This window comes from Vulpes vulpes, chromosome 13 (assembly GCF_048418805.1).
Source record: "Vulpes vulpes isolate BD-2025 chromosome 13, VulVul3, whole genome shotgun sequence".
In the NCBI taxonomy this organism is placed as follows: Eukaryota; Metazoa; Chordata; class Mammalia; order Carnivora; family Canidae; genus Vulpes; species Vulpes vulpes.
In genome coordinates, this window is record NC_132792.1 from 81,832,420 (window position 1) to 81,857,831 (window position 25,412).

At 39.7% G+C, this 25,412-nt stretch overlaps 1 protein-coding gene across 15 annotated transcripts in view; it reads right to left on the bottom strand.

The window, feature by feature from the left end:
- The window catches only part of CEP192 (centrosomal protein 192), a 156,119-nt gene that overhangs the window by 10,047 nt on the left and 120,660 nt on the right, over window positions 1-25,412 (bottom strand). For 12 of the 15 annotated variants that reach the window (XM_072734846.1, XM_072734844.1, XM_072734842.1 and 9 more), the window contains 7 exons: window positions 24,104-24,254; window positions 18,911-19,089; window positions 18,191-18,314; window positions 16,195-16,300; window positions 15,506-15,710; window positions 5,806-5,885; window positions 4,775-4,870 (listed from right to left, as the gene is read on the bottom strand). In XM_072734846.1, the coding sequence (XP_072590947.1) occupies window positions 4,775-4,870; window positions 5,806-5,885; window positions 15,506-15,710; window positions 16,195-16,300; window positions 18,191-18,314; window positions 18,911-19,089; window positions 24,104-24,254 (941 nt within the window). The remainder of the gene's footprint in view (window positions 1-4,774; window positions 4,871-5,805; window positions 5,886-15,505; window positions 15,711-16,194; window positions 16,301-18,190; window positions 18,315-18,910; window positions 19,090-24,103; window positions 24,255-25,412) is intronic. The other 3 variants (XR_011996701.1, XR_011996700.1, XR_011996699.1) reach the window with 1 other exon arrangement.

Sequence of the window (25,412 nt, forward strand, 5' to 3'; positions counted from 1 at the left end):
TCCTGAGCCTCATATGCATGTAGTTGCTATATGGTTTTGCCACTAATTGGAAATGAAATTGAACGATTCTACTTTTGGTAGAAAATTACACCATATCCAAAATACACTTTTCTTTCAGGTTCTATGTAATATATTCCTCAAAATGTAAATGTTATTTACATTATCAAAAATTTTTAGAGCTGTCAAGTACAAGACCTAAATCAAGATAGTTAACCCCAGTAACACAATCCAGTCTTTCACTGAAATGCTTATGGAACCCTCTTGCTGGCCACACAGTAAAGGCCTAAGGCCTAGAAACAGTTACTTCAACTATACACCTCAAAGTTATACATACGATCTATATGCATACAACCTGTAAAAGCTCAGTAATGAGAAAGTTGTAAGATTTAAAAATAGACTTTTATAAAGTTTACCAGTGTTAAGTGCTTCCTTTATCAAAAAATTTAGTGTTGGGCAGCCTGGGTAGCTCAGCAGTTTAGTGTCGCCTTTGGCCCAGGGCGTGATCCTGGAGACTAGGGATCGAGTCCCACATCAGGCTCCCTGCATAGGGCCTGCTTCTCCTTCTGCCTGTGTCTCTGCCTCTCTCTCTCTCTGTGTCTCTCATGAGTTAATAAATAAAATCTTAAAAAAAAAAAATTAGCGTTAAAAGTACTACTATTGGTTAGGTTAACCACTAATCAGTGTATTTGAGTCTGGACTTAACATTAAAACTGTTAAGTGACCCAATTTGTTAATACAAAACATAAGAAACAACGCAGCCAGCAAGTCTTAGAGTGTGGAGGCAAAGGCAAGATACTGATGGAGGAGAGGCGATTATCAGTATCAGGGAATTACACCATTAAAGAAGATGTGGACGCTGAGAAGATCAAAGAAGAATGAAAACAACCATGTCCTAAATGGTGAATATGTACAAATTATCTGGAATCACTGGGCACTAGAGTACCACGGACTCTACAAATCTCACCTAACATTGCCTTCCAACACCAAAAATAAAGAGGAGGAGAAAACCTAGTATTATTCTATGTGACACACATTAAGACACATAATAGGAACTTTAATCCCATTCAAATAGGTAACTAATTTTTTCTTCCTTCTGGATCACTATGTCAATAGTTGTGGTTTTGGGGAGTACTTACCTAAACGGTTCCAGTATGATATTACCTTGCTTTCTTTTCCCTTAATATAAATTAAGTACCCAGACCTGGAGTTCAGTTGACAATGTGACCTGACAGTGTGCTAAGCAAATAGTTCAGTCCAAGATATGCAGTGATGGACACAAATCAAAGATCTCATTGAGGTTTCCTTTTTATGTTAGGTATTGTGTAAAAGGAGAAATTCCCAGGAGACAATCTAGTCCTGCATTCTTGTTTTTCTATTTTCAAAGCCTCACTGAGATAGAATTCATATACCATACAATTCACCCACTTCAAGCATAGTCAGGGTTTTTAGTATATTTCCAGAACTGTGTAACCACCAGTGTAATCTGATTTTAAAGTATTTTCAGCAATCCAAAAAAACCCAAACACCCTATATTATTAGCAGCCATTTCCCACTCTCCACCTTCACTCCCAGCCCGAACAACCATGTATCTACTTTCTGACTCTACAGATTGACCTATTTCACACGTCACACAAATTGAGTCATATAACTATGTGTCTGGATTGCTTCACTTAGCATGTTGTCAAGGTTCATGTGGTAGCATGTTATTAGTACTTCATTCCTTTTTATTGCCAAGTAATCTTTCATTGTATGGATATACGCTTTATCACTCTATCAGCTGATGGACATTTGGGTTCTTTCTATCCTTTCTGGCTATCTTGAATAAGGCTGCTACAAACATCTGTATAGAAGTTTTTGTTTGAATACTGATTTTCAACGCCTTGGGGTATATATCCAGAAGTGGAGTTCCTGGGTCATACAGTAATTCTACATCTAACTTGAAGAACTGTCAAACTGTTTTCCAACAGCAGTGATACCATTTACTATTCCCACCAGCAGTGTAGGAAGGCTTAATTTCTCTATATACTCACCAAAACTTGTTACGGTCTGATTTTCAAAAACTCAGTCATCCTAAGAGTGTAAAGTGATAAATCACTGTGATTTTGTTTTGCATTTCCCTAATGAATAGTGATTCTAAATATGCTGTCATGTATTTATTGTCCACTGTGTATTTTTTTTGTTAGAGAAATGTCTATTCAGATCTTTGACCCATTTTTTAAACTGGTTATTTGTCTCTGTATTGTCTAGTTGTAAGAGTTTGTTATACATTCTGGATACAAATCCTTCATTAAATATATGATTTCTAAACATTTTCTCCCATAATCTGGGATGCCTTTTCACGTTTCTTTTTTTTTTTTTTTTTAAATTTTTTTTTTTTTTTTAAAATTTTTATTTATTATTTATGATAGTCACAGAGAGAGAGAGAGAGAGAGGCAGAGACACAGGCAGAGGGAGAAGCAGGCTCCATGCACCGGAAGCCCGACGTGGGATTCGATCCCGGATCTCCAGAATCGCGCCCTGGGCCAAAGGCAGGCGCCAAACCGCTGCGCCACCCAGGGATCCCAACGTTTTTTTTTTTTTTAAGATTTTTATTTATTTATTTGAGAGAAAGAATATGAGCCAGGGTGGGGGTTGGAGCAGAGGGAGAAACAGAATCCCCACTGAGCAGGGAGCCCCATACTAGGCTTGATCCTAGGATCCTGGGATCATGATCTGAGCCGAAGGCAGATGCTTAACCAGCTGAGCTACCTAGGTGCCCCAGACTTTTCACTTTCTTACTTCTTTTTTTTTTTTTTAAGATTTTATTCATAAGAGACAGAGAGAGGCAGAGGGAAAAGCAGGCTCCTTGCAGAGAGCCCAATGTGAGACTCGATCCTGGGACTCTGGGATCACACCCTTGAGCCAAAGGCAGACGCCCAACTGCTAAGCCACCCAGGCATCCCAGACTTCTCATTTCTTAATGGTATCCTCTGATGCACTCGAATTTTATATTTTGATAATTCAGCTAGTTTTTTCTTTTGTCACTTGTGTTTTACAGGTGTCATATCTAAGAAATCAAGGCTTCACCCAAGGCCATGAATGTTTACTATGTTATCTTCCAAAAATTCTATAGTTTTAGCTCTTAACATTTAGGTCTATGGTCTTCTTCAAGTTTCTTTTTGGATACAGTATGAAGTAAGGATCCAACTAATTCTTTTGCATGTGGGTATCAGTTGTCCTGGCACCATTTGCTGAAAATATTCTTTCTTTATTGAATGGTCTCAGTACCCTTATTAAAATAAATAAATAAAATAAATAAACTGATCATAAATAGGGAGGTTTATCTGGGGACTCTCAAGTCCACATATTCTACACGTCTATTCTTATGTCAATACTATAGTTTTGATTACTGTAAGTTTTGAAAATGGAAAGTGAATCCTACAACTTTGATCTTTTTCAAGATTGCTTTGGTTATTCTGGTTCTTGTGCAGGTCTACATGAATTTTAGGATCAGCATGTCAATTTCTTTAAGAAAAACAAACAATAAACCTAAACAACAGCTGAGATTTTTGATTGAGATTATATTGAATCTGTACATCAATTTAGGGAGTACTGCTATTTTAGTAATATTAGATCTTCTGATCGATGACCATGGGATGTCTTTCCTGCTGGCTTTTTCTTTTTTTTGGCAACCCTTTCCTCACTGCCTTTGCCCTAAATGTTGAACTTTTTTTTTTTTTAAATTTAATTTTATTTATTTATGATAGGCACACAGTGAGAGAGAGAGAGAGAGGCAGACATAGGCAGAGGGAGAAGCAGGCTCCATGCACCGGGAGCCTGACGTGGGATTCGATCCCGAGTCTCCAGGATGGCGCCCTGGGCCAAAGGCAGGCGCCAAACCGCTGCGCCACCCAGGGATCCCAATGTTGAACTTTTGTTAAGTAATGTGTCTGTTCCCTATTATGCTGTTTTGCCCCTACTGTGGGCTGGGAAATGAAATCAACTATGCTGCAGTACAGCATGTCTTTCCAAAAAGGTCAGAAACCCTCTGGAAGCCTGTTATACAGACCTAGTAAAGTACACAGGGTTTGTGACTATCAATGCTCAAAGATTCTTGTACAGTCAGTAATGAGTTCACAACTATAATCTAGAACTGATTATAAGTCTGAATCTCAAAAAGAAAAAAAAGTCTGAATCTCTGAATAAATAGACCAATATCCTATAAATGCTATAGTTTAAATGACTTTCAGCTGTTAGCGTGAAAAAAGAATATTGAGGCCAAGTGAATGATGACTGCCCCTAAGAGATATTTGAAAAAGCTGTATCAGGTCCACAAGTGAATTAGAACTTAAGAGGATCATGGTGCTAAAAAGATTCATCACCATTGGCCCATGAAAATATATTGTTTATTATGACATGAACACAGAGTTGTTTTTGAGTAGTGGCAGATTTTTCTATTATGGCTGGTGGACAAAACTATTGCCTAGATCAGAGCTACTCAGAGTGTGTTCTAAGTACTGGTAGTCTGTGGCCACATGAAATCCTTATATCAGAATGTAAATCAATCCTACCACTAAGCATGGCATTTTGTTTAGTTGTTTAGAAAGCAAGACCTCTGCTGTAGGAAGCAGTCCACTGATGTGCACTGAGGCAGGCCTCCTTTCCTGTGGCAAGCTGGTTGTTAGCAGTACTGGTCTAGGGGAAGCAATTGCTCTGGGTGGCAACAAATGAGGCACTCCTGGTCAATCAACACCATGTTCTTGCCAATGGCTATGAAAAAAATGTCAAGACTCACCTTCTGAATTCCTCGGCTTTCCAGGATACCAGAAATAGGAGAACATCTGAATGCTGCATAGGTAGCTCTAAAAACATCTCCACTGTCATCAACTCCCTATAGTCATTTAAACAAGCAAACAAACAAACAACAAAGTCAGTAGATCAATTCTAAGCGAGACCATTACCTTTATGGTTACCAAGGACACACAAACTCCCCCCCCCCCCTTTTTTTTTGCAGGGGATAGGTGAGCTCAATGCTTGCCTAAGAGTGGGAGCGCTACTTAACTCTGCTCATACAAGACCTCCCACTACTCTCCTCTCCATCACCAGCCACTCCTCTTTGGTTACAGTTATCTTCAGAATGGTGCTCATGATGTGGAAGGACTGCCTTCTCCTCAAAGACCCTGCTGAATGTGCATTTTAACATCACATGCAATATGAGTTATTTTTTGTCAGTGGGTACAGCACTATCTTTTGCACACATTTGATAGTATTAGGGCTCAAAGCTTCTAGTCTCATATGAAATACAGGGCAGAAAGGCCAGAGTATTCCAAACCACATACATGACAACATGCTCTATTTAGGTAGAGCCCAACGGTGGAGACTATTTACAGTACAGAGTAGGCTAGGACTCACAGACAAAGAACATTCCATACTGTCTCTTACACTGACTCCTCCTGGCTTAAAACACACATCAGTATTCAGAATGTGGGAAAGAAAAATGCATATGTGTACACACACACAATGTTCCATAATAAAATTTTTGTATTTTTTCAAAATAAAGTTATTTCAGATAAAAATTAAAACTGTAGGAGGTACTGTTAAATGAGCTAGCACCTATTTTCACACACATTCTTTGATTTGACTCTAAAAACCACCTTGTGCAAAAGATGGGGCATGTATTAGCTCCATCTATAGAGGAAATCAAGGAAGTAAATTAGTAGGACAAAAACCCAATAATCCCAACCTATGTTCGTAATTCAGTATAAAAAACACCCTGAATAAAGTTTAAACATTGAAATGAATATGTTTAAGGCAATTATTACTGACCTTGACATAAGGTGGAGCTAAAGATGACAGATGCCACTTCACTTCTGCATTACCATGATTCTCAAGTTCCAGACAATTTTCTACAAGGAACATACATGTCACAATTCAAACAATTCTTGGAGAGGGAAGTAAACAAGCAGATTACTGTGATAATGTGTAACAATGAGTAATTACCTCATCATAGAGGAAAAATACACTCATGAGATCCCCAGAGGAGCCCAATGGAAATTTATAATATTTTCTAACAGAATAAAAAATGAAGGGCTTATGAAAAGGGAGCTATAAGATGATTTACATGTTTAAAGAGTTACTGGCTGCTGTGGAGAAGAGACACTGCTAGGGGGTTGGAATGGATCAGGAGCCCTGGTAAGACGCCACAGCAGCAGTTGGGTTGAAAGGGGGCATGTGGGGTGGTCTGCAGCAGGCCTGAATCATTACAGTGGGAGGAAAAACAGCAGGCAGACAGGGGATCCATTGAGAAAACAGACCGCAAAGGACTTGCTAGTGGACTATATGGGAAGAGGAGGGGAGGAAAGAGTGAATAACTTCCAGGGATTTAGCTTAACAGACAGACAGTGGTGCCACTTGATCACATAGGGTGGGCTGGAGGAGAGGCAGGTTTCATGGGTAAAACGAGTTCTTTTTGTGAGACGCCAACACGCAGAAGCTGGGCAGGGTGCAGGGAGACCAGAGAGAAAGAAGAGAACACAGGCAGGCCCAGGAAGAAGAGTCATCAAGGAAATCTGAGAAGGAGCAAGTGAGGCAGGGAAAACCAGGAGAGGCGCAAGGAGCAAACAGTCCAAGGAGGAAGGAGCGGCCACCAGTGTTGAGAGGTCAAATTAACAAAGGCCCACAGAAGAGACACTCCCTTTTCAGTGACCCCGATAGCAGGTAAGGGCGAGGTGGTAGCACCAGCTCAGTTACGGCCTTAGGAAATAAAAGCAGGGAGCACAATCTTTCCACGAGGGAGGGGTGTCGAGGAAGCAGGGAGAGCAGCAAGGAGTCATGGGGTTGAGGAAGGCATTCCTTAAACAGGTGATAGCAGAGGGAATTGTGTGCCAATGGAAAGGCATCAACAGAGGGAGGAAACTGAGGACACGGGAGAGAGAAGGCGAGGAGGAAGGGCCCGAGAAGGCATGAAGAGATGGGCCTGGATTCCAAGCAGAAGGGTTTGCCAGAGATGGAAGCGGAAGCCTTGGATTTAGCCTAATGGCCTTTATATTTGCAATGATGTGTGAGGCAGAGTTGAAGAGCTCGCAAGAGCGAGAGTAGGAGTAGGGGAGGGGCACTGAGAAGAGAGAAGCTGTCAAATAGGGGGCAAGATAGCAGAAGAGGAGGGGTCCTCAACTAACCTGGCCCCACCAACTACCTAGATAAATCTCAAGCCATCCTGAATACCTATGAATTCGACCTGAGATTTAAAGAGAGAGCACCTGGAACGCTACAGAGAGAAGGGTTTTCGCTTCTAACAAGGTAGGAAGGAAGGGAAAAAATAAAAAAAGAATCAAGTCGGGAAGGGGCCCCGTGAGGAGCCGGGCTAAGGGCTGGGTGGCAAAAGCCTCCAGGACAGGAAAGCCCAGTCCTGAGATGCAGGAACTTTAAAAATCCACACCAGATTCTTCCCAGACAAAAAAGCACGTATCAGAAAAATTGGGCAGAATCGCAGGAGGGGCAATGAAGCCACCAGTTTCCTGAGTCACTAACAGAGGAAGTGTGCCTGAGGGGGGTGGGGGGGAGAAATGCACCATAAACTGGACCAAACCCCTTGGTGCATCTGGAGAAGCCAATCGATTAGGTGGGCAGCTAATCAAAGGGCACCCTGTTGACTTTGGATGCCCCGGGAGCAGGATTCCAGCAGCACAGGCCCTGGATCCCAGGGTGCCGGGACACAGCCCACCATCCTGTGCTCCCCCTGGGACAGGTAGAAGGGGGAGTGCATAGGACAGGGAGGACTCTCCTGCCACTGGGCGCCCCTGAGCTGTGCAGGTCAGCGACCCACACCACCGGAGCATCCAGGCCAGGACCTGGCTGCTGCCAGTATGGTTGTTCCTCCTGGTGTCACCCTGTGCCTGGGAGGGGCGGGGCTGCCAGGGGACAGAGGCCTCACTGGGTAAACAGCTCCCACTGAGCCGGCACCCGACTGGGGGGGTCAGGAATCTCCCCCAGGTGCACACACCTGAGAATCAGCACAGTAAGCGCTCCCCCCAGAGACCAGCTGGAAGGACAGAGGAAGAGCAAGTCCTAGACCGAGCAGCGCTGGAAAGCTCCAGGGAGAGTCAAGGGATTTATAGTATATAGAACTAGAGGGTACCCTTCCTTTTTTTCCCTTTTACCAGTACAACTCGTTTTTATATCAGACTAAAAATTTCCAGTATTTTTTCTCTTTTCCAACTTTAACTGTAATATTTTACCACCTCTTCATTTTTAAGTTTCTTCCTTTTGGACTTTCATATTTCTACACAATCATATGTCATAGATATATTTTCCACTTCTACATTCCCTTCAACATACTCAACTTAATTTTGGGAGATATACAAGATACAGGTTTTTGTTTTCTGTTTTTTTTTGTTTTTATCTGCCTCATTTTGTATTACAATGGTAGAAGTTAATACCTTCTAAAACATGACCAACATGCACCCAGAACCAAATGGTATACTGGGCTGGTTCATTTGGTGAGATTATATTCTCTCTTCATTCCCATTCTGCCCCCCTCTTTTATCTTGTTTATGTTTTGGTGGTCAATGTTGGGGCCTTCTACAAGTATTGGTTTATATAAATTTGGGACTGAGCATCCTTTACCACAGAGAACAAAATATACTCAGAACCAAGAGGATCACCCTCTAGGACCCCTCAGGTAGACTACATTCTCCCTCCACTACCACTTCTTCACCACCACCATCTCCCAGACCCCCCTCATTCATTCATTCATTCATTCACTCATTTATTTATTTATTTTCCCGTACCCTTTTTCCTTTTTTTCCTCTTTACTTTTGCTTTCTGTTCTTCTTTTTTTCTTTTTTTGGGGATTCTTGGCCTTTTATTTTTCACTACTTGTTTTAAAATTTATCACTTTAGTAGTCCTTTTTATTTTGTTCTGATCTTAATCATTTTCTAGTCTTTGATCTTGTCAGAATCATCTAGGATGAAATTTACTTAGGTCATCGTTGATATTCTTGACTCAGCCTGCTCATACAGCCACTTTGCACGGAGCAAAATGACTAGAAGGAAGAACTTCCCACAAAAGTAAGAATCAGAAACAGTAATCTCTGCCACAGAGCTACAGCATATGGATTACAATTCGATGTCAGAAAGCCAATTTAGAAGCACAATTATAAAGCTACTGATGGCTCTGGAAAAAATAATAAAGGATTCTAGAGACTTCAGGATTGCAGAATTTAGATCTAATCATGCTGAAATTAAAAATTAAATGATTTGCAATCCACACTGGATGTCCTAACTACTAGGGTTAATGAGGTGGAAGACAGAGTGAGCAACACAGAAGACAAGTTGATGGCAAGGAAGGAAACTGAGGAAAAAGAGAAAAACAAGAGCCCATGAAGAAAGGTTAAGGGAAATAAATGATGGCTTAAAGAGGAAGAATTTACATATAACTGGGGATACAAAAGAGGCCGAGAGGGACAGAGGGTCGAAAGCATATTTGAACAAATCATAGCTGAGAACTTCCCAAATCTGGGGAAGGAAACAGGCACTCAGATCCAGGAGACAGAGGGCCCCCCATCCCCCAAAATCAATAAAAACCATTGAACACCTCAACATTTAATAGTGAAACTTAGAAATTCCAAAGATAAAGAGAAAATCCTTAAAGAAGTGATAGACAAGAGATGCTTAACTAATATGGGGAGAAGTATCAAATTATAGCAGACCTCTCCACAGAGGCCTGGCAGGCCAGAAGTGGTGGCATGATATATTCAGGATACTAAATGAGAAGAACATGCCACCAAGGATACTTTATCCAGCTGTCATTTGGAATAGAACAAGAGATAAAGAGTTTCCAGGATAGGCAGAAACTGAAAGAATATGTGACCACGAACTGGTTCTACAAGAAATATTAAGGGGAACCCTGTAAAAAAAGGAGGGAGCCCAAAGAAACAATCCACAAAAACAGGGACTGAATAAGTATTACAAAGACACTAAATTCATATCTTTCAATAGTTGCTCTGAACGTGAATGGGCTAAATGATCCCATCAAAAGATGCAGGGTTTCAAACTGGATAAAAAAGCAAGACCCATCTGTTTGCTGTCTACAAGAGACTCATTTGAGACCTAAGGACACCTCCAGCCAGAAATTGAAAAGTTGGAGAACCATTTACCATTCAAATGGTCCTCAAAAGAAAGCTGGGGTAGCAGTCCTCATATCAGATAAATTAAATTTTATCCCAAAGACTGTAGTAAGAGATGAAGAGGGACACTATATCATATTTAAAGGGCCTACCAAACAAGAAGACCTAACAATCATGAATATTTATGCCACTAGTGTGGGAGCTGCCCAGTATATCAATTAATAACCAAAGTAAAGACATACTCAGATAATAATACACTGGAGTAGGAGACTTCAACATGGCGCTTTCTCCAAGTGACAGATTTTTTTTTATTTTTTAAAAGATTATTTATTTATTTATTCATACACACACACACACACACACACACACACACAGAGAGAGAGAGAGAGAGAGAGAGAGAGAGAAAGAGAGAGAGAGAGAGGGGCAGAGACACAGGCAGAGGGAGAAGCAGGCTCCATGCAGGAGCCTGACGTGGAACTTGATCCAGGGTCTCCAGGATCACGCCCTAGGCTGCAGGCGGCGCTAAACCACTGCGCCACCAGGGCTGCCCATTGACAGATTTTCTAAGCACAATATCACCAAAGAAACAAGGGGCTTAAATGATACACTGGACCAGATGGATTTCATAGATATATACAGAACTTTCCATCCAAATGCAACTGAATACACATTCTTCTCAAGTGCACATGGAACTTTCCCTAGGATAGAACACATACTGGGTCACAAATCAGGTCTCAACCGATACCAAAAGATTGGGATTGTCCTCTGCAGATTTTCAGACCACAGTGCTTTGAAACTTGAACTCAATCACAAGAAGAAATTTGGAAGAAACTCAAACATGTGGAGGCTAAAGAGCATCCTACTAAAAAGATGAACGGGTCAACCAGGAAATTAGAGAGGAATTAAAAAGATTCATGGAAACTAATGAAAATGAAGATACAGCTGTTCAAAATCTTTGGGATACAGCAAAAGCAGTCCTAAGAGGGAAATACATCACAATACAAGCATCCCTCAAAAAATTGGAAAAGACTCAAATACACAAGCTAACCTCACACCTATAGGAACTGGAGAAAGAAGAGGAAATAAAACCTACACCAAGCAGAAGAAGGGAGATAATAATGATTTGAGCAGAACTCAATGAAATAGAGACCAGAAGAACTGTAGAACAGATCAACAAAGCCAGGAGTTAGTTCTTTGAAAAAATTCATAAGATAAACCATTAGCCACCATTATTAAAAAGAAAAAAGACACAAATTAATAAAATCATGAATGAAAGAGAGAGATCACAACCAATACCAAGGAAATACAAAAGATTTTTAAGAAGTATTATGAGGGCAGCCCGGGTGGTCCAGCAGTTTAGTGCCACCTTCAGTCCAGGGCCTGATCCTGGGGACCTGGGATTGAGTCCCACATGGGGCTCCCTACGTAGAGCCTGCTCCCTCTGTCTGTGTCTCTGCCTCTCTCTCTCCCTCTCATGAATAAATAAATAAAATCTTTAAAAAAAGAAAAAAGTATTATGAGCAGCTAAACACCAATAAATTAGGCAATTCAGAAAAAATGGACTCATTTCTGGAAAACCACAAGTTACCAAAACTGGAACAGGAAGAAGTAGAAAACTTGAACAGGCCAATAACCAAGGAGGAAATTGAAGCAGTCATCAAAAACCTCCCAAGACATAAAAGTCCAGAGCCAGATGGCTTCCCAGGGGAATTCTATCAAATGTTTCAAGAAGAAATAATACCTATTCTACTAAAGATGTTCCACAGAGTAGAAAAGGACACACTTCCAAACTCGTTTTATGAGCCAGCATCACTTTGATCCCCAAACCAAAGACCCCACCAAAAAGGAGAATTATAGACCAATACCCTGATGAACACAAATGCAAAAATTCTCACAAGAGACTAGCCAATAGGATCCAACAGTACATTAAGAAGATTATTCACCATGACCAAGTGGGATTTATCCCCAGAATGCAAGGGTGGTTCAACACTCATAAAAACAATTGATGTGATAGATCAAATCAACAAGAGAAAAGACAATAGATGCAGAAAAAGCATTTGACAAAATACAGCCTCCATTCCTGATCAAAACTCTTCAGAGTGTAGGGATACAGGGACTTTCCTCAGTATCTTAAAAGCCATCTATGAAAAGTCCAAACTGAGTATCATTCTCAAGGGTGAAACACTGAGAGCCTTTTCCCCTAAGATCAGGAACACAACAGGGATGTCCACTCTCACTTATTCAGCAGTACTAGAAGTCCTAGCCTCAGCAATCAGACAACAAAAAGAAATAAAAGGCATTTAAATTGGCCAAGAAAAAGTCAAATTCTTCCTCTTCACAGGTGACGTGATACTGTACATAGAAAACCCAAAAGACTCCACCCCAAGATTGCTAGAACTCATATAGTAAGTCAGCAGTGTGGCAGGTTACAAAATCAGTGCCCAGAAATCAGTGGCATATCTATACACTAACAATGAGACTAAAGAAAGAAATTAAGGAGTCAATTACATTTCTAATTACACCCAAAAGTAGACGATACCTAGGAATAAACCTAACCAAAGAGGTAAAGGATCTATACCCTAAAAACTACAGAACACTTCTGAAAGAGATTGAGGAAGACACAAAGAGATGGAAAAATATACCATGCTCACGGATTAGAAGAATATTGTGATAGTGTCACTGCTACCCAGGGCAACTTACACATTCAATGCAATCCCTATCAAAATACCATGGACTTTCTTCACAGAGTTGGAACAAATTATCTTAAGATTTGTGTGGAATCAGAAAAGACCCTGAAGAGTCAGGGGATATTGAAAAAGAAAACCAGAGCTGGGGCCATCACAATGCTGGATATCAAGTTGTACTACAAAGCTGTGATCATCAAGACTGTGTGTACTGGCACAAAAACAGACACACAGATCATTGGAACAGAACAGAGAACCCAGAAATGGGACCTCAACTCTATGGTCAACTAATATTCGACAAAGCAGGAAAGACTATCCACTGGAAAAAGGACAGTCTCTTCAATAAATGGTGCTGGGAAAAATGGACAGCCACATGTGGAAAAATGAAACTAGACCATTCTCTTACACCAGACACAAAGAGAAACTCAAAATGGATGCAAGATCTAAACTTGAGACAAGATTCCATCAAAATCCTAGAGAACACAGGCAGCACCCTTTTTGAACTTGGTCACAGCAACTTCTTGCAGGATACATCTATGAAGGCAAGGGAAACTAAAGCAAAAATGAACTATTGGGACTTAAGATAAAAAGCTTCTGCACAGCAAAAGAAACAGTCAACAAAACTAAAAGCCTACAGATTGGGAGTAGATATTTGCAAATGACAGATCAGATAAAGGGCTGGTATCCAACATCTATAAAGAACTTATTAAACTCAACACCCAAGAAACAAAAAATCCAATCATGAAATGGGCAAAAGAGAGGAACAGAAATTTCACCAAAGACGACATAGACACGGCCAACAAGCACATGAGAAAATGCTCTGCGCATCACTTGCCATCAGGGAAATACAAATGAAAACCACAATGAGATCCCACCTCACACCAGTGAGAATGGTGAAAATTAACAAGACAGGAAACAACAAATGCTGGAGAGGATGTGGAGAAAGGGGAACCCTCTTCCACTGTTGGTGGGAATGTGAATTGGTGCAGCCACCCTAGAAAACTGTGTGGAAGTTCCTCAAAGAGTTAAAATTAGAGCTATCCTACGACCAAGCAATTGCACTGCTGGGGATTTACCCCAAAGATATAGATGCAGTGACATGGCAGGACACCGGGACCCCAGTGTTCACAGCAGCAATGTCCACATGAGCCAAACTGTGGAAAGAGCCTCGGTGTCCACTGACAGATGAATGGATAAAGAAGCTATGGTCTATGTATACAATGGAATATTACTCAGCCATCAGAAAGGACGCATACCCACTATTTGCTTCGATGTGGATGGTTCTGGAGGGTATTATGCTGAGCGAAGTAAGTCAATCAGAGAAGGACAAACATTATATGGTTTCACTCATACAGAGAATATAAAAAATAGTGATTGGGATTATAGGGGAAAAGAAAGAAAATGAGTGGGAAAAATCAGAGGGTTAGACTCCTAACTCTGGGATAAGACTCCTAAGAAGGGGTAGTGGAAGGGGAGGTGGGTGGGGGGATGGGGTGACTGGGTGACAAGCACTGAGAGGGGCACTTGACAGGTTGAGCAATGGGTGTTATACTATACGTTGGCAAATTGAACTCTAATAAAAATATATACGTATATTAAAAAAAAAAAAAGGAGAGAAGCTGTCAAACGAGTCTAGCAAACAAAGAGGGCTGCTAGTAGAGATTGGTGCTGAGCGGCTTCTGAGAGCAGAGATGACAAATTTGTGGGCACAGGCAGAGTTTCCTGCAGCAGTGCTGTGCTGCTCCAGTACAGACCTGAAGCTGGTAGACGGCTGGTCTAATAAGGCCTGGAACCTCACCAGGCAGGAATGCAGAGGGAAGGGCACATGGCAGTTAAGAATGCTCCTAAGGCAGTGATTTCAGAGACAGACCACAGAATTCAAGCCCAGGCAGCCCAGGCTGGGGTGCTGGAGAGTGGCCTGGATGTCTGACTGAGGCCAAAGAGCCGCTGGAACTCAGAGGATGTGAGTGGGGACAATGGAGCGAGGGGATGGGTGATAACCCGCAACGGACAGGCTTGACAGGCAGCGGAAACTGAGCATGAGTGCAAGACAGCCAGTGGGAGAGGCATGGTGTGAGGGCCAGGTGACAGAAGGCGTAAACCCTTTCCAATCCCAGTCATGCAGACTGAGCCATCACAGGGAGGGAGGTGGGAGAGAGGAAATGCAAAAGCAGTATTCTCCAGACGCTGGGGGAGTACTAGCAATACTGAGGGCCTACTAGGTGACACACACTATGCCAAGTGCTTTATATGTATTATTTCATTTATCCCTCAAAGCCCTCTGTGAGACGAGTCAATTATGATGGACATTTTGCAAATGGGGAAACTGAGTTTATCCATTTAGCCTCTGTAGCGCCTCAAGTCTCACTAGTGAGGGGCAGAACCAAGTTTTCCCCTCTTTCTTCTTTTCTTCTGCTGCTAACTTACTAGCAGCTCTGGTAAAAGACCTAATGAGAGCTGGGGAGGGATGGTTCTGACCAGCGAGAATCTGAGACTCCTGGAACATAAACAGTTCTTAAACATTTTTCAATTTTTAGACTGCCCCAAATCTGGCCTGTCACTGAAATGACTGCCAAGGACCACCTGAGTCTCTCCCGAAAGAGGGGACAATTTGATCCCTATCCCTTATTTATCCCAATAAGGGTCACTAAGAACAGAGTGTTAGAGTCAACAGATCAGTGGCCATTTGAACTGTATATCCTTGTGATACCACACCTGAAGTTTCACCAGGTTCTGTTGCAGGAAAAGTAACAGTCTTATTTCTTATTTCAACTTTTGTGGAAGGTGGTTTTGTCATCGGCTTCACCAGATGACTAACAGAAGGATCAGTTTCTGGTGAAAGGATTCCAAATGAGCTGGAGGCCAAATGAGTAAGTTCTTTCTGGGTCAAGTCTTCTCGAATTTGAACTTTCACAACTTTCTGAAAAGAGCCAAATAAAGGAGATAAGACACAAGTGGAGCTATCATTTTAAAGAAACAATTCTGATTTTTGAAACATGGTGGAGAAAAGTAATGCCAAACAAATGAAACATGGAGGAAGAGGAAGTTTATTTAGATCTCAAAGTAAAACAAAACAAAACAAAACAAAACAAAAAACAAAACAAAACAAAAAAAAACTCAAAGTAAATCTGTGACTCTCACCTCTCTCTCCCAACTCTCCTCTTTTTTAAAGCAGATTTTGCAAATTAATAATGGTTTCTAGGCTCCACTTTCTATTCCTGCCCCTACCCAGGAGAATTGTTCAGATCACTAACAGGAAAACCCTGTGCTAACTTCTCCATCTGAATAAGTCTAGCTGGGCTGAAAGAACAGCCTTCATTTCATGTCTGAAATACTAGGGCCAGTAAGGATCATGACAGTTAAGCTGCAAAATAGGAAGAATGTTGCTTAAAAAAACAAAGTACCTTCTGTCCATTGTCACAATGTATATAGATGAAACCACTCCATGGAAACATTGAATGTTTTGTGGATAAAGAGGAATTAGGACTCACAAGAATTTGTAGCTTACTCCTAAAAAAAAGAATTCAGTATAAAAAACAAGAGTACCCCATACTTTAATAGCAATAACCACAAGAATTATAAATATGTTTTATCAATGAACAACTCTTTCCTTGTTGCTAATAAAGAACAGACAAGAGGTGAGATCCCATACATGTATGCTTCTACATCACCCCTAAACTCAGTGACTAACAAAAAGTCGAGTGGCATAAAACCATGAACCTAAGGGGAAAACTCATGTGAAAACAGACCATACCATAGAAATATCATTTAAAAGCAATTCAGAAAAAAAATTTCTGGAGCGAAAGACCAATATACAAAAGCTCTGAGCCACTTGATAATAAAGAATGATACAGTCACAGTACAAAGAGAAATGAAAGAGCTGGAAAGGAAACTGGAAGAAAAAGTGGGGTGGAAAAGAAAAGAATAAAGACTTTTTTACCCAATTGCTAAAACTTCCCAGGCTCATCGTTCTCCTCAAGAGCTATGGAATGTCAAAGAAAACTTTTTTTTAAAAAGATTTTTTAAAAAATGTATTTATTCACGAGAGAGAGAGAGGGGGTGGGCAGAGAACACAGGCAGAGGGAGAAGCAGGCTTCATGCAGGGAGCCCAATGTGGGACTTGATCCCAGGTCTCCAGGATCACACCCTGGGCCGAAGGCAGCGCTAAACCCCTGAGCCACCCGGGCTGCCCTCAAAGAAGACTTTTAAATGTGGACAACATAATCAGATCTGTGACTCAGAAGAAACGACTAGTTACAAAAGACGCTTCTGCACACATGTCAAAAATGGCAGAGCAAGGGCACCTGAGTGGCTCGGATGGTTAAGCATTTGCCTTTGGCTCAGGTTATGGTCTCAGGGTTCTGGATTGAGCCCCATGTTGGGCTCCTGGCTCAGCCCAGCTTCTCCCTCTTCCTCTGCTACTCTTGCACTGTTCATGCTTGCTCTCTCACTCTCTCTTTCAAATAAATAAAATCTTTAGAAAATGGCAGAGCAAGAGTATTTTCCTTTGCTAATAGCTAAGTATGTGGGGTGATATTAAAAGTAATTTGTGGAACAATCTATCATTTCCCTATCTTTTCAACCATTAATTAGTAAATGTTTAATAGATTGCTCCTAGGAATATTTCCCCGGACTATGCTTAACCATACCTTAAGTCAGTATTAACCAACTGAACTCTCCTTAAATGGACACTTCATCACTTTGCAAAAGTAAATAAACTTCATGTTGCTCTTCTGCAAAGTTGCCATTCCCAAATAGGAAGTAACTTTCAGATGTGAATGCTCTGTGCCAACCCAGATGAAGCCCCTGGAAAGCTGCAGAACTGCAGCTCCTATCAATAATTAAGCTGCACAGAGAGGACAGCTGCTTATCAGTATTTGGTCCCCAAGACTTCCTTTTTAGAATACTATTTGTAAAACATAGCAAGCTAGGTAAGATTCAGACATATTAAAAGTCAGGAAGCTTTTGTCCTTTAGACAAAACCAGAAGAATAAGTTGAGCCAAACCCAGGGCAATGAAGGACAGAACCATCTGGGCCTTAAAAACCACCATCCTTCATTATCTGCTCAGTCATATCCCTTGCTTTGTAATTTGCTACACAGAGTAATATATCCACACAATCTGATATTTTCCATTCCAGGAAATCTTTCCCACCTCATTCATGTCCCTTAACCTACTTTTAGGCTGTATACACCATAAGTTCTGTGGACATGGGCTCTACTCTGCTAAGGAGCATGAGCCTTGAATGACACTGTAGTCCCACAAAACCACATGGAGCTCTGCACAGGGAGCATATGATAAAATTCTACTGAATAAGTTAAAATGGCAAATATTTGATCCTTCAAAAGTCACTATGCTAACATCTGAATACTACCTGGAGGAAAGGGAAATCATACTTACTCTGGTGGGATAAATCCATGTTGTGGTGTTACTGTAAGGCAATGTGCCGGCCAGTATAACTCAAATTTTAGTAACCTAATGGAATTATTTAAAATCTGGAAACGTGCAGTTTTTGCCAGACCACCTATCAGATAAATAAAATGTAACTTCTGTTTAGTATTAGTGGAGAGAAAAAACCAGAACACTCCATGTGTTAATAAGCAGTAAAAACAAATCCTAGTCTACCAACTTAATTTTGCTTTATATGAATTTCAAATCCCTATAAAATAAGACCATTTTATTTTTAAACTACAAAGACACTGAACAAAGAGAAAAAAAAGGACATCTGGAAATTGTTACCACTGGTCTTATCTTGGGCACATACACTCATACTAGATTTGTTCCTACTCTGAACCAACTGTGTCAATGTTAAGAGCAAAAGACATCAAGTACCAAATGAGTTCTTTGGGGTGAGGGATGAGGTGGGAGGAAGGGCCCATGGATGAGCATCCCTGCCATACAGAGAACTGGGAGCTTGGTATGAGGACAATGGCCTTATGCTGGACAGTGCTCAGGATGAATGTGAAGTGGGTCTCAGTAGGGGAGGGGAGGACCTGCATAAGCCGTAGGTCACATTTGCATATAGTTCAAGTATATTTCCTAGATGAGCAATGGGATCAGAGTGAGTACATCCTTGGTTTCCAAAGTGCACTGCTGTTGTGGTATTGTTGATATACTCACAAGGAGAAGGGGCCATCAAAATCAAGTGTTCAGGTTGGACAGTCCACATTTCCCTGGAGGATGATTTATCTTGAGGTGGGCAAGTGGCTTGTGAAAGAAGTGGAGAACCTTGAGGACCTTTAACTGGTAAAACATCCAAAGAAACATTGCCACCATGTTTCCCAGAACTGTCAGATTCACTGTAGAGAAAGAGAAAGGGGGAGATGAAAAAAATAAAAAATGATAAAAAGCTTATGACTAAGAATGTTAACTATCTGTCAAACACTGCAAATGAAATACCATGGTTTCTCACCAACATTTTACTGTGAGGTTTTTACTTTCTGGTTGTACAGAATTTGTATATTAAATATAATAATGTTCTGCTTAATAAAAAAGATAAAAAGCTCGACTGTCACATTTTTATATTAATTCTTCATAAGTCTAAAAACATTTGGATAAAACTAAAAGTGCATTATGTAATATACTATGTATGTCTCATGGAAGAAAAATTCTTCATTGTGTATTCTTAATGTTATTAATATTAATTCTTAATAAAAATATATTATACGTCAAATATTGTTATACTAATCTTTCATCAGTAATTTCTTTCCTGTCTTGACTTTAGCATGCCATCTTAAGTCTCTTAAAAGATTGGAAAACCACCCAATATTAAGAATTTTTTAAAAACAAAACTTTTTTTTGCCATGCTAAGTCTTTTTTTATTTTACATTTTTTTAAAATTGGAGTTCAATTTGCCAACATATAGCATAACACCCAGTGCTCATCCCATCAAGTGCCCCCCCTCAGTGCCAATCACCCAGTCACCCCCCCACCCCCGCCCACCTCCCTTTCTACCACCCCTTGTTCGTTTCCCAGAGTTAGGAGTCTCTCATGTTCTGTCTCCCTTTCTGATATTTCCCACTCATTTTTTCTCCTTTCCCCTTTATTCCCTTTCACTGTTTTTTATATTCCCCAAATGAATGAGACCATATAATGTTTGTCCTTCTCCAACTGACTTATTTCACTCAGCATAATACCCTCCAGTTCTATCCATGTCGAAGCAAATGGTGGGTATTTGTCGTTTCTAATGGCTGAGTAATATTCCATTTTACACATATATCACATCTTCTTTATCCATTCATCTTTCGATGGACACCGAGCCTCCTTCCACAGTAAAAACAAAACTCTTAATGTATCTCTAACTGTATAATAGTAAATGGTTTCATGATGCTAACACCAAAGAAAGTGTCTGGGCAAAATACTATGGTAAGAAATGCTGATAAGGTTTAAGGGGATTTTTATTAAGTGTTAGAAGTGTTTAGCTTTAGATTACAAAAAACTGGTAATTCAAATGAAATTTATAATCACAGAAGCACATGATTTAACTAAAGTTCATTGGGGCATTGCCCAAATTTTCCTACTATACAGCAGAACTCCATCTTTGTTTAAAGTAGTCATTTAGCAAACAGAGGAATCTTCTCCTCACCCTCTTATCTGCTCCTTTTCCAATCAGACTGCCCCAGGAACAGAGATATAATGGAGGCAACAAACAAAAGTGAGAAACAATTAAAAAAAAAAATTATAAAGCTACTTCCTTGGCTGTTTAGTTTTTTAAGAACTAGTTCCTCACAATTTAAGTGGTTTTCAAGATAATTTTTAACATCTGTAACTATGACCTTTAATTCTTTGATTGAATATCTTAGAAAAGAACTATCATTTAAAGTATAGGGATTCTTTTAATTTTAATATATTATTGAACTCAGGTTGCTAATATTTTGTTGAGGATTTTTGCATCTGTGTTCATCAAGGATACTGACCTGTAATTTTCTTTTTTTACAGTGTTTTTGCCTGGTTTCCATATCAGGATAATGCTGGCCTCATAAAATGAGTTTAGAAGCCCTCCTTCCTCTTTAATTTTTTTGGAATAATTTTAGAAGGACAGATACTAGCTTTAGTACAGTGAAAGAAATCATCAAAATAAAAAGGCAACCTACTGAAAGGGAGGGGATACTTGCAAATCAAGTATCTGATAAGAGGTTAATATCCAAATGATAAATAACTTCTACAACTGAGTATCAAAAAAAAAAAATAATAGCCTGATTAAAAGCAGGCTATGAGCAGAGGATTTAGAATGCAAACTGGTGCAGTCCCTGTGGAAAATAGTATGGAGGTTCCTCAAAAAATAAAAATAAACCTAGCATATTTGACCCAGCAATTCTACTCTAGGTATTTATCCAAAGAAAATGAAAATACCAATCTGAAGAGAGCCTTGCATCCTGATGTTCACTGCAGCATTATTTAAAATAGTCAAGAAAAAAAAAAAATAGTCAAGATATCAAAGCACCTATGTCCATGATAAATGAATGGATAAAAATGTGGTTTACCTACCCGCTGGGTATTAGTCATAAGAAAGAATGAAATCTAACCCCATTTGTGACAACATGCACCTAGAGGGTATTATGCTAAGTGAAATACGTCAGACAGAGGAAGACAAGTAATGATTTCATTTACATGTGGAATCTAAAAAACAAAATCAATGAACAGACAAAACAGTAACACTCTTAGATATAGTAAGCTGTTGGTTACAGGAGGCAGGGAGAGCAGCTGGGTGTGAGTGAAACAGGTGAAAGGGATTAAGTGGTACAAACTTCTAGTTATAAATAAATTATGAAGATGTAATATACAGCAAAGGGAATATAGTCAATAATAGTGCAAAAACTTTGTATGGTAACAGAGGGTAACTAGACTTAGTGTGGGGACCATTTCATAATGTATAAAAATATCCAATCACTATGATGTACATCTGAAACTAATAGGATATTGTGAGTTATACTCCAATATTTTTTTTAACTATAGGGAAGATGGCAAGCTAGGATGAGTTGGGATGCCCCATGTGGGTGTGTGAGCTCTCATTTGGTGGCTGGGATTTGCATAAAACTCTCAGCCAGTATGAGTTGGCAACACTGTGTCAGGGTAATAGCCCATCTGATAAGAAGACTGGTTAAAAGCAGGAGCATTGAGTAAATGCAAATATACTGAGGATAATGAAGCCAGGATTCTCAGTATTGGAAATATCAGTGTAAGCTCAGGATTTCAAGATATTTATAAACAGGTTTGGATACACATGGATTTATATATAAATGCATATATATTTCCTAGCTCTATCCACTGAGGGGGCCTAGAAATAGTAACACCTGAAAAGCAGTAGGACACTTACTATTTACATCCCAGTTTCTAATACTATTCTCTCCATTAAAAGGAACCAGAACTTCTATTCCAGGGCTAGGATGGGGAAAGTGTATGTCAAACCTAGAATATCCATTGTGCCCGTGAATAATGAGCCAGGTTAAGTGACCAAATGATGACAGTAAAGGATTACTACTGAATCCATCAGTCCATCCTGATATAAATACACAAAAGGGAGTAAAGTAAATCTCTTCCTTATTGTGGAATGACAACTAGTAAACGTAGACAGAATCAGAAAAATCACCATTTGGTAAACAACGTAGACAGAATCAGAAAAATCACCATTTGGTAAATAAGACTACTAATGCGATTCACATAATAATCATCACGGGGTACTACAAGTGTGATAAGGAGCAAGATAACTCATCATCTCTAAGGATCTCCCTTTAAGACATTAGTTAGCTACAGTGGAGAAACCTGGCAGACACCATTTTAATGAAGTTGATAGAAGATACACGGAGAAAACAAACAGCATCACTTCTGTGGTGTGAGCAACATTTTATAAAGTAACTGGTCTATATTCTACAAAAACATCAAGGTCACTGATGAGAAAAGGACAAGCAGCTGGCCTGTACCTATTTTCTCATTTTTTACTAGGGAATGCCCAGGAAAAAAGAAAGCTCATTTGGTCAAAGCCCCTTGTGATCTTCCTAGTGACATCTCCCAGCAAACCTACTAATTTACTTTTCTATGGAATGCTTATAACAGAATGTTCCTGGTCTGTCTAGAATTGGCTGTGGTAAAGAAATCTGAAATTTATGAATTTATGCAGCATAGCTGTTTGAAAAAGTATCACATAAGGTATGTAATTATACAAGTATAAAACAGAGCTTTTGCAATGGAAACAGCTCCCCCTTTTGTGTGAGCAATGTATCACATGCACAACTCAGAGACCTCAGGTTAAATTTGAACCAGGGTAGAGTATTAATGTTGCAAAAAGGGCCTAGGAAGCATCATTAGCAATCCTGATTTCCTCATGTTTCATCTAAAATTATTACTAAAACTTAGTTTTGGGTATATCTTTGATTTTGTGGCTCTGATCTGATGATCCAACCCTCTGTCTTCCGTCATGAAAGAGAAGGACAGATGGGGGAAGTGCTCTATATTGAAAGAGGGTAAGGTAAGGTGGGTGGGGATAGGGTGACTGGGTGAAGGGCATGAGGAGGACACATAAGATGAGCACTGAGTGTTGGCAAATTGGATTTAAATAAAATAGAATTAGGGATGCCTGGGTAGCTTAGTGGTTGAGCATGTGATCCCAGGGTCCAGGGATCGAGTCCTGCATCAGGCTCCCTTTGAGATGCCTGCTTCTCCCTCTGCCTATGTCTATGTCTCCGCCTCTCTCTGTGCGTCTCTCATGAATAAATACAATCATTTTTAAAATAAATAAAATATAATTTAAAAATTAAAAAAATTTAAAAGAAAGAGATGGTAAAAGAAGACAGGCTAAATAAATGTAATGTGTGATCTCAGATTAGATTCTGGGCCAAAGAGGAAAAGGAAAGAGGAAGTTTCTTGCTTATTTCTTTAATTGTTAAAGGAATTTATTAGGGAACTGGGGAATTTGCATGCAATCTGTGGACTAGATGTCAGTACTTTAACAATATTAAGGTCCTAATTTTGATGGGCTTACTATAGCTATTTAGGAGAGGGTCTGTGTTTTTAGGAACCTTAGGACAAACTGGTCATCATGCCGGCAACTTACTTTTAAATGATTCAGAAATAAGTTAAATATACATGAAAGACAGTACGGTAAATGTGGTAAAATGTTAGCAACTGAGAAATCTCAATGAAAGAAGCATATCTACCATTTTTAAACTTTTCTGTAAATTTTAAATTATTTCAACTTAAACTAAAATATAAAGATGAAATAATAAACACGTTGAGGCAAAAAAAAGTAGAGAAAAAATGAACTCTACTATGAATTAAATTATCTTGAAATCTGGTGAGATGTTTTGTCTGTCTTACCTTTTAGATTCTAAGCTAAGTCTGGAAGAAGGCTGAAGGAATTCATTGCTAGACACAGAATCTCTGAATTCTCCAATTACTGAAAGTATAATTTTGCGCATATTTCCATAGAAGAGCTGAATATCATTTGGTCGTTGGGGAAGATCATACACTGAAACAGAAAATAATATTTGTAATACATGAGTCTTCACATAATCACACCACAAAGTAACAGATAAACTTATACATCTACAGCCACAGAATATTATTTTCTTAGGTTGAGGGTGGGTGACATTTGAGGTTTACTGCCACTGACTAGCATGAAATTATAGGCAGCTCAGGTCCTGGCCTTGGATGTGGTAACTTCACTTCTCTAAACTCTAGTCTCCCCAAAGATAATATCAAGTAACAATCTTTCTCAGGGGTTGTCCTGAGCATTAAAGTACAATGTGTTTAAAGCTACATATACAAGAAGCTGACTGTGGGCCAGGTACTGTTCTAGTTCCTTCATGCATATTAATCTAGTTAGCTTTCACAACTCTTTGGGGGTAGGTATATATTATCTCCACTTCAAGGATGAGGAATCTGAAGCACAAAGAGGTAAGGATTCACAATTTATAAGTGGTGGTCTCACAGACATTAACTTTAGCAAATCTAGAAACCAGGCAATAATATAACTAAATATTGCCGATTAATAAAATAGTTCTAAAGTTGAATATCTCTATATTAGTCCACCTGAATTTTTATATACAAGAAATTTTATAGAAGGTACTTGTATTCTACACTTAAATTAGACATTAAGAGGGGTGCCTGGGTGGCTCAGTCAGTTAAGCATCTATCTGACTCTTGATCTCAGGGTCATGAGTTCAAGCCCCATGCTGGATGTGGAGCCTACTTAAAAAAAATAGTAAATTAGACATTAAGAATTAGACTTTTAAAAAAGATTTTATTTATTTGAGAGAGAGAGAGAGAATGCATGAGCAGGGGGAGAAGAAGAAGCAGGCTCTCCACCAAGCAGGGAGCCCGACACGGGATTCGATCCCAGGACCCCGGGACCATGACCGAAGCTGAAGGCAGATGCCCAACCCACTGAGCCACTCAGGTGCCCAAGAATTAGACTTTTTAAATTAAAAATTGTTAAAAGAATATAGTAAGCATAAATTGAAATTTATAATAACAAAGATATCGTTTAATTCAAGTGTGAAAATATTTGCCACAAATCACAAATTTCCAAAAGCAAGATTATAAAGACCTGTAATAGCAATGTGCTCAAACAAATGCTATTCAAAATAATCATGTAAAAAAGTTCAACTGCAACATTTCCATAGGT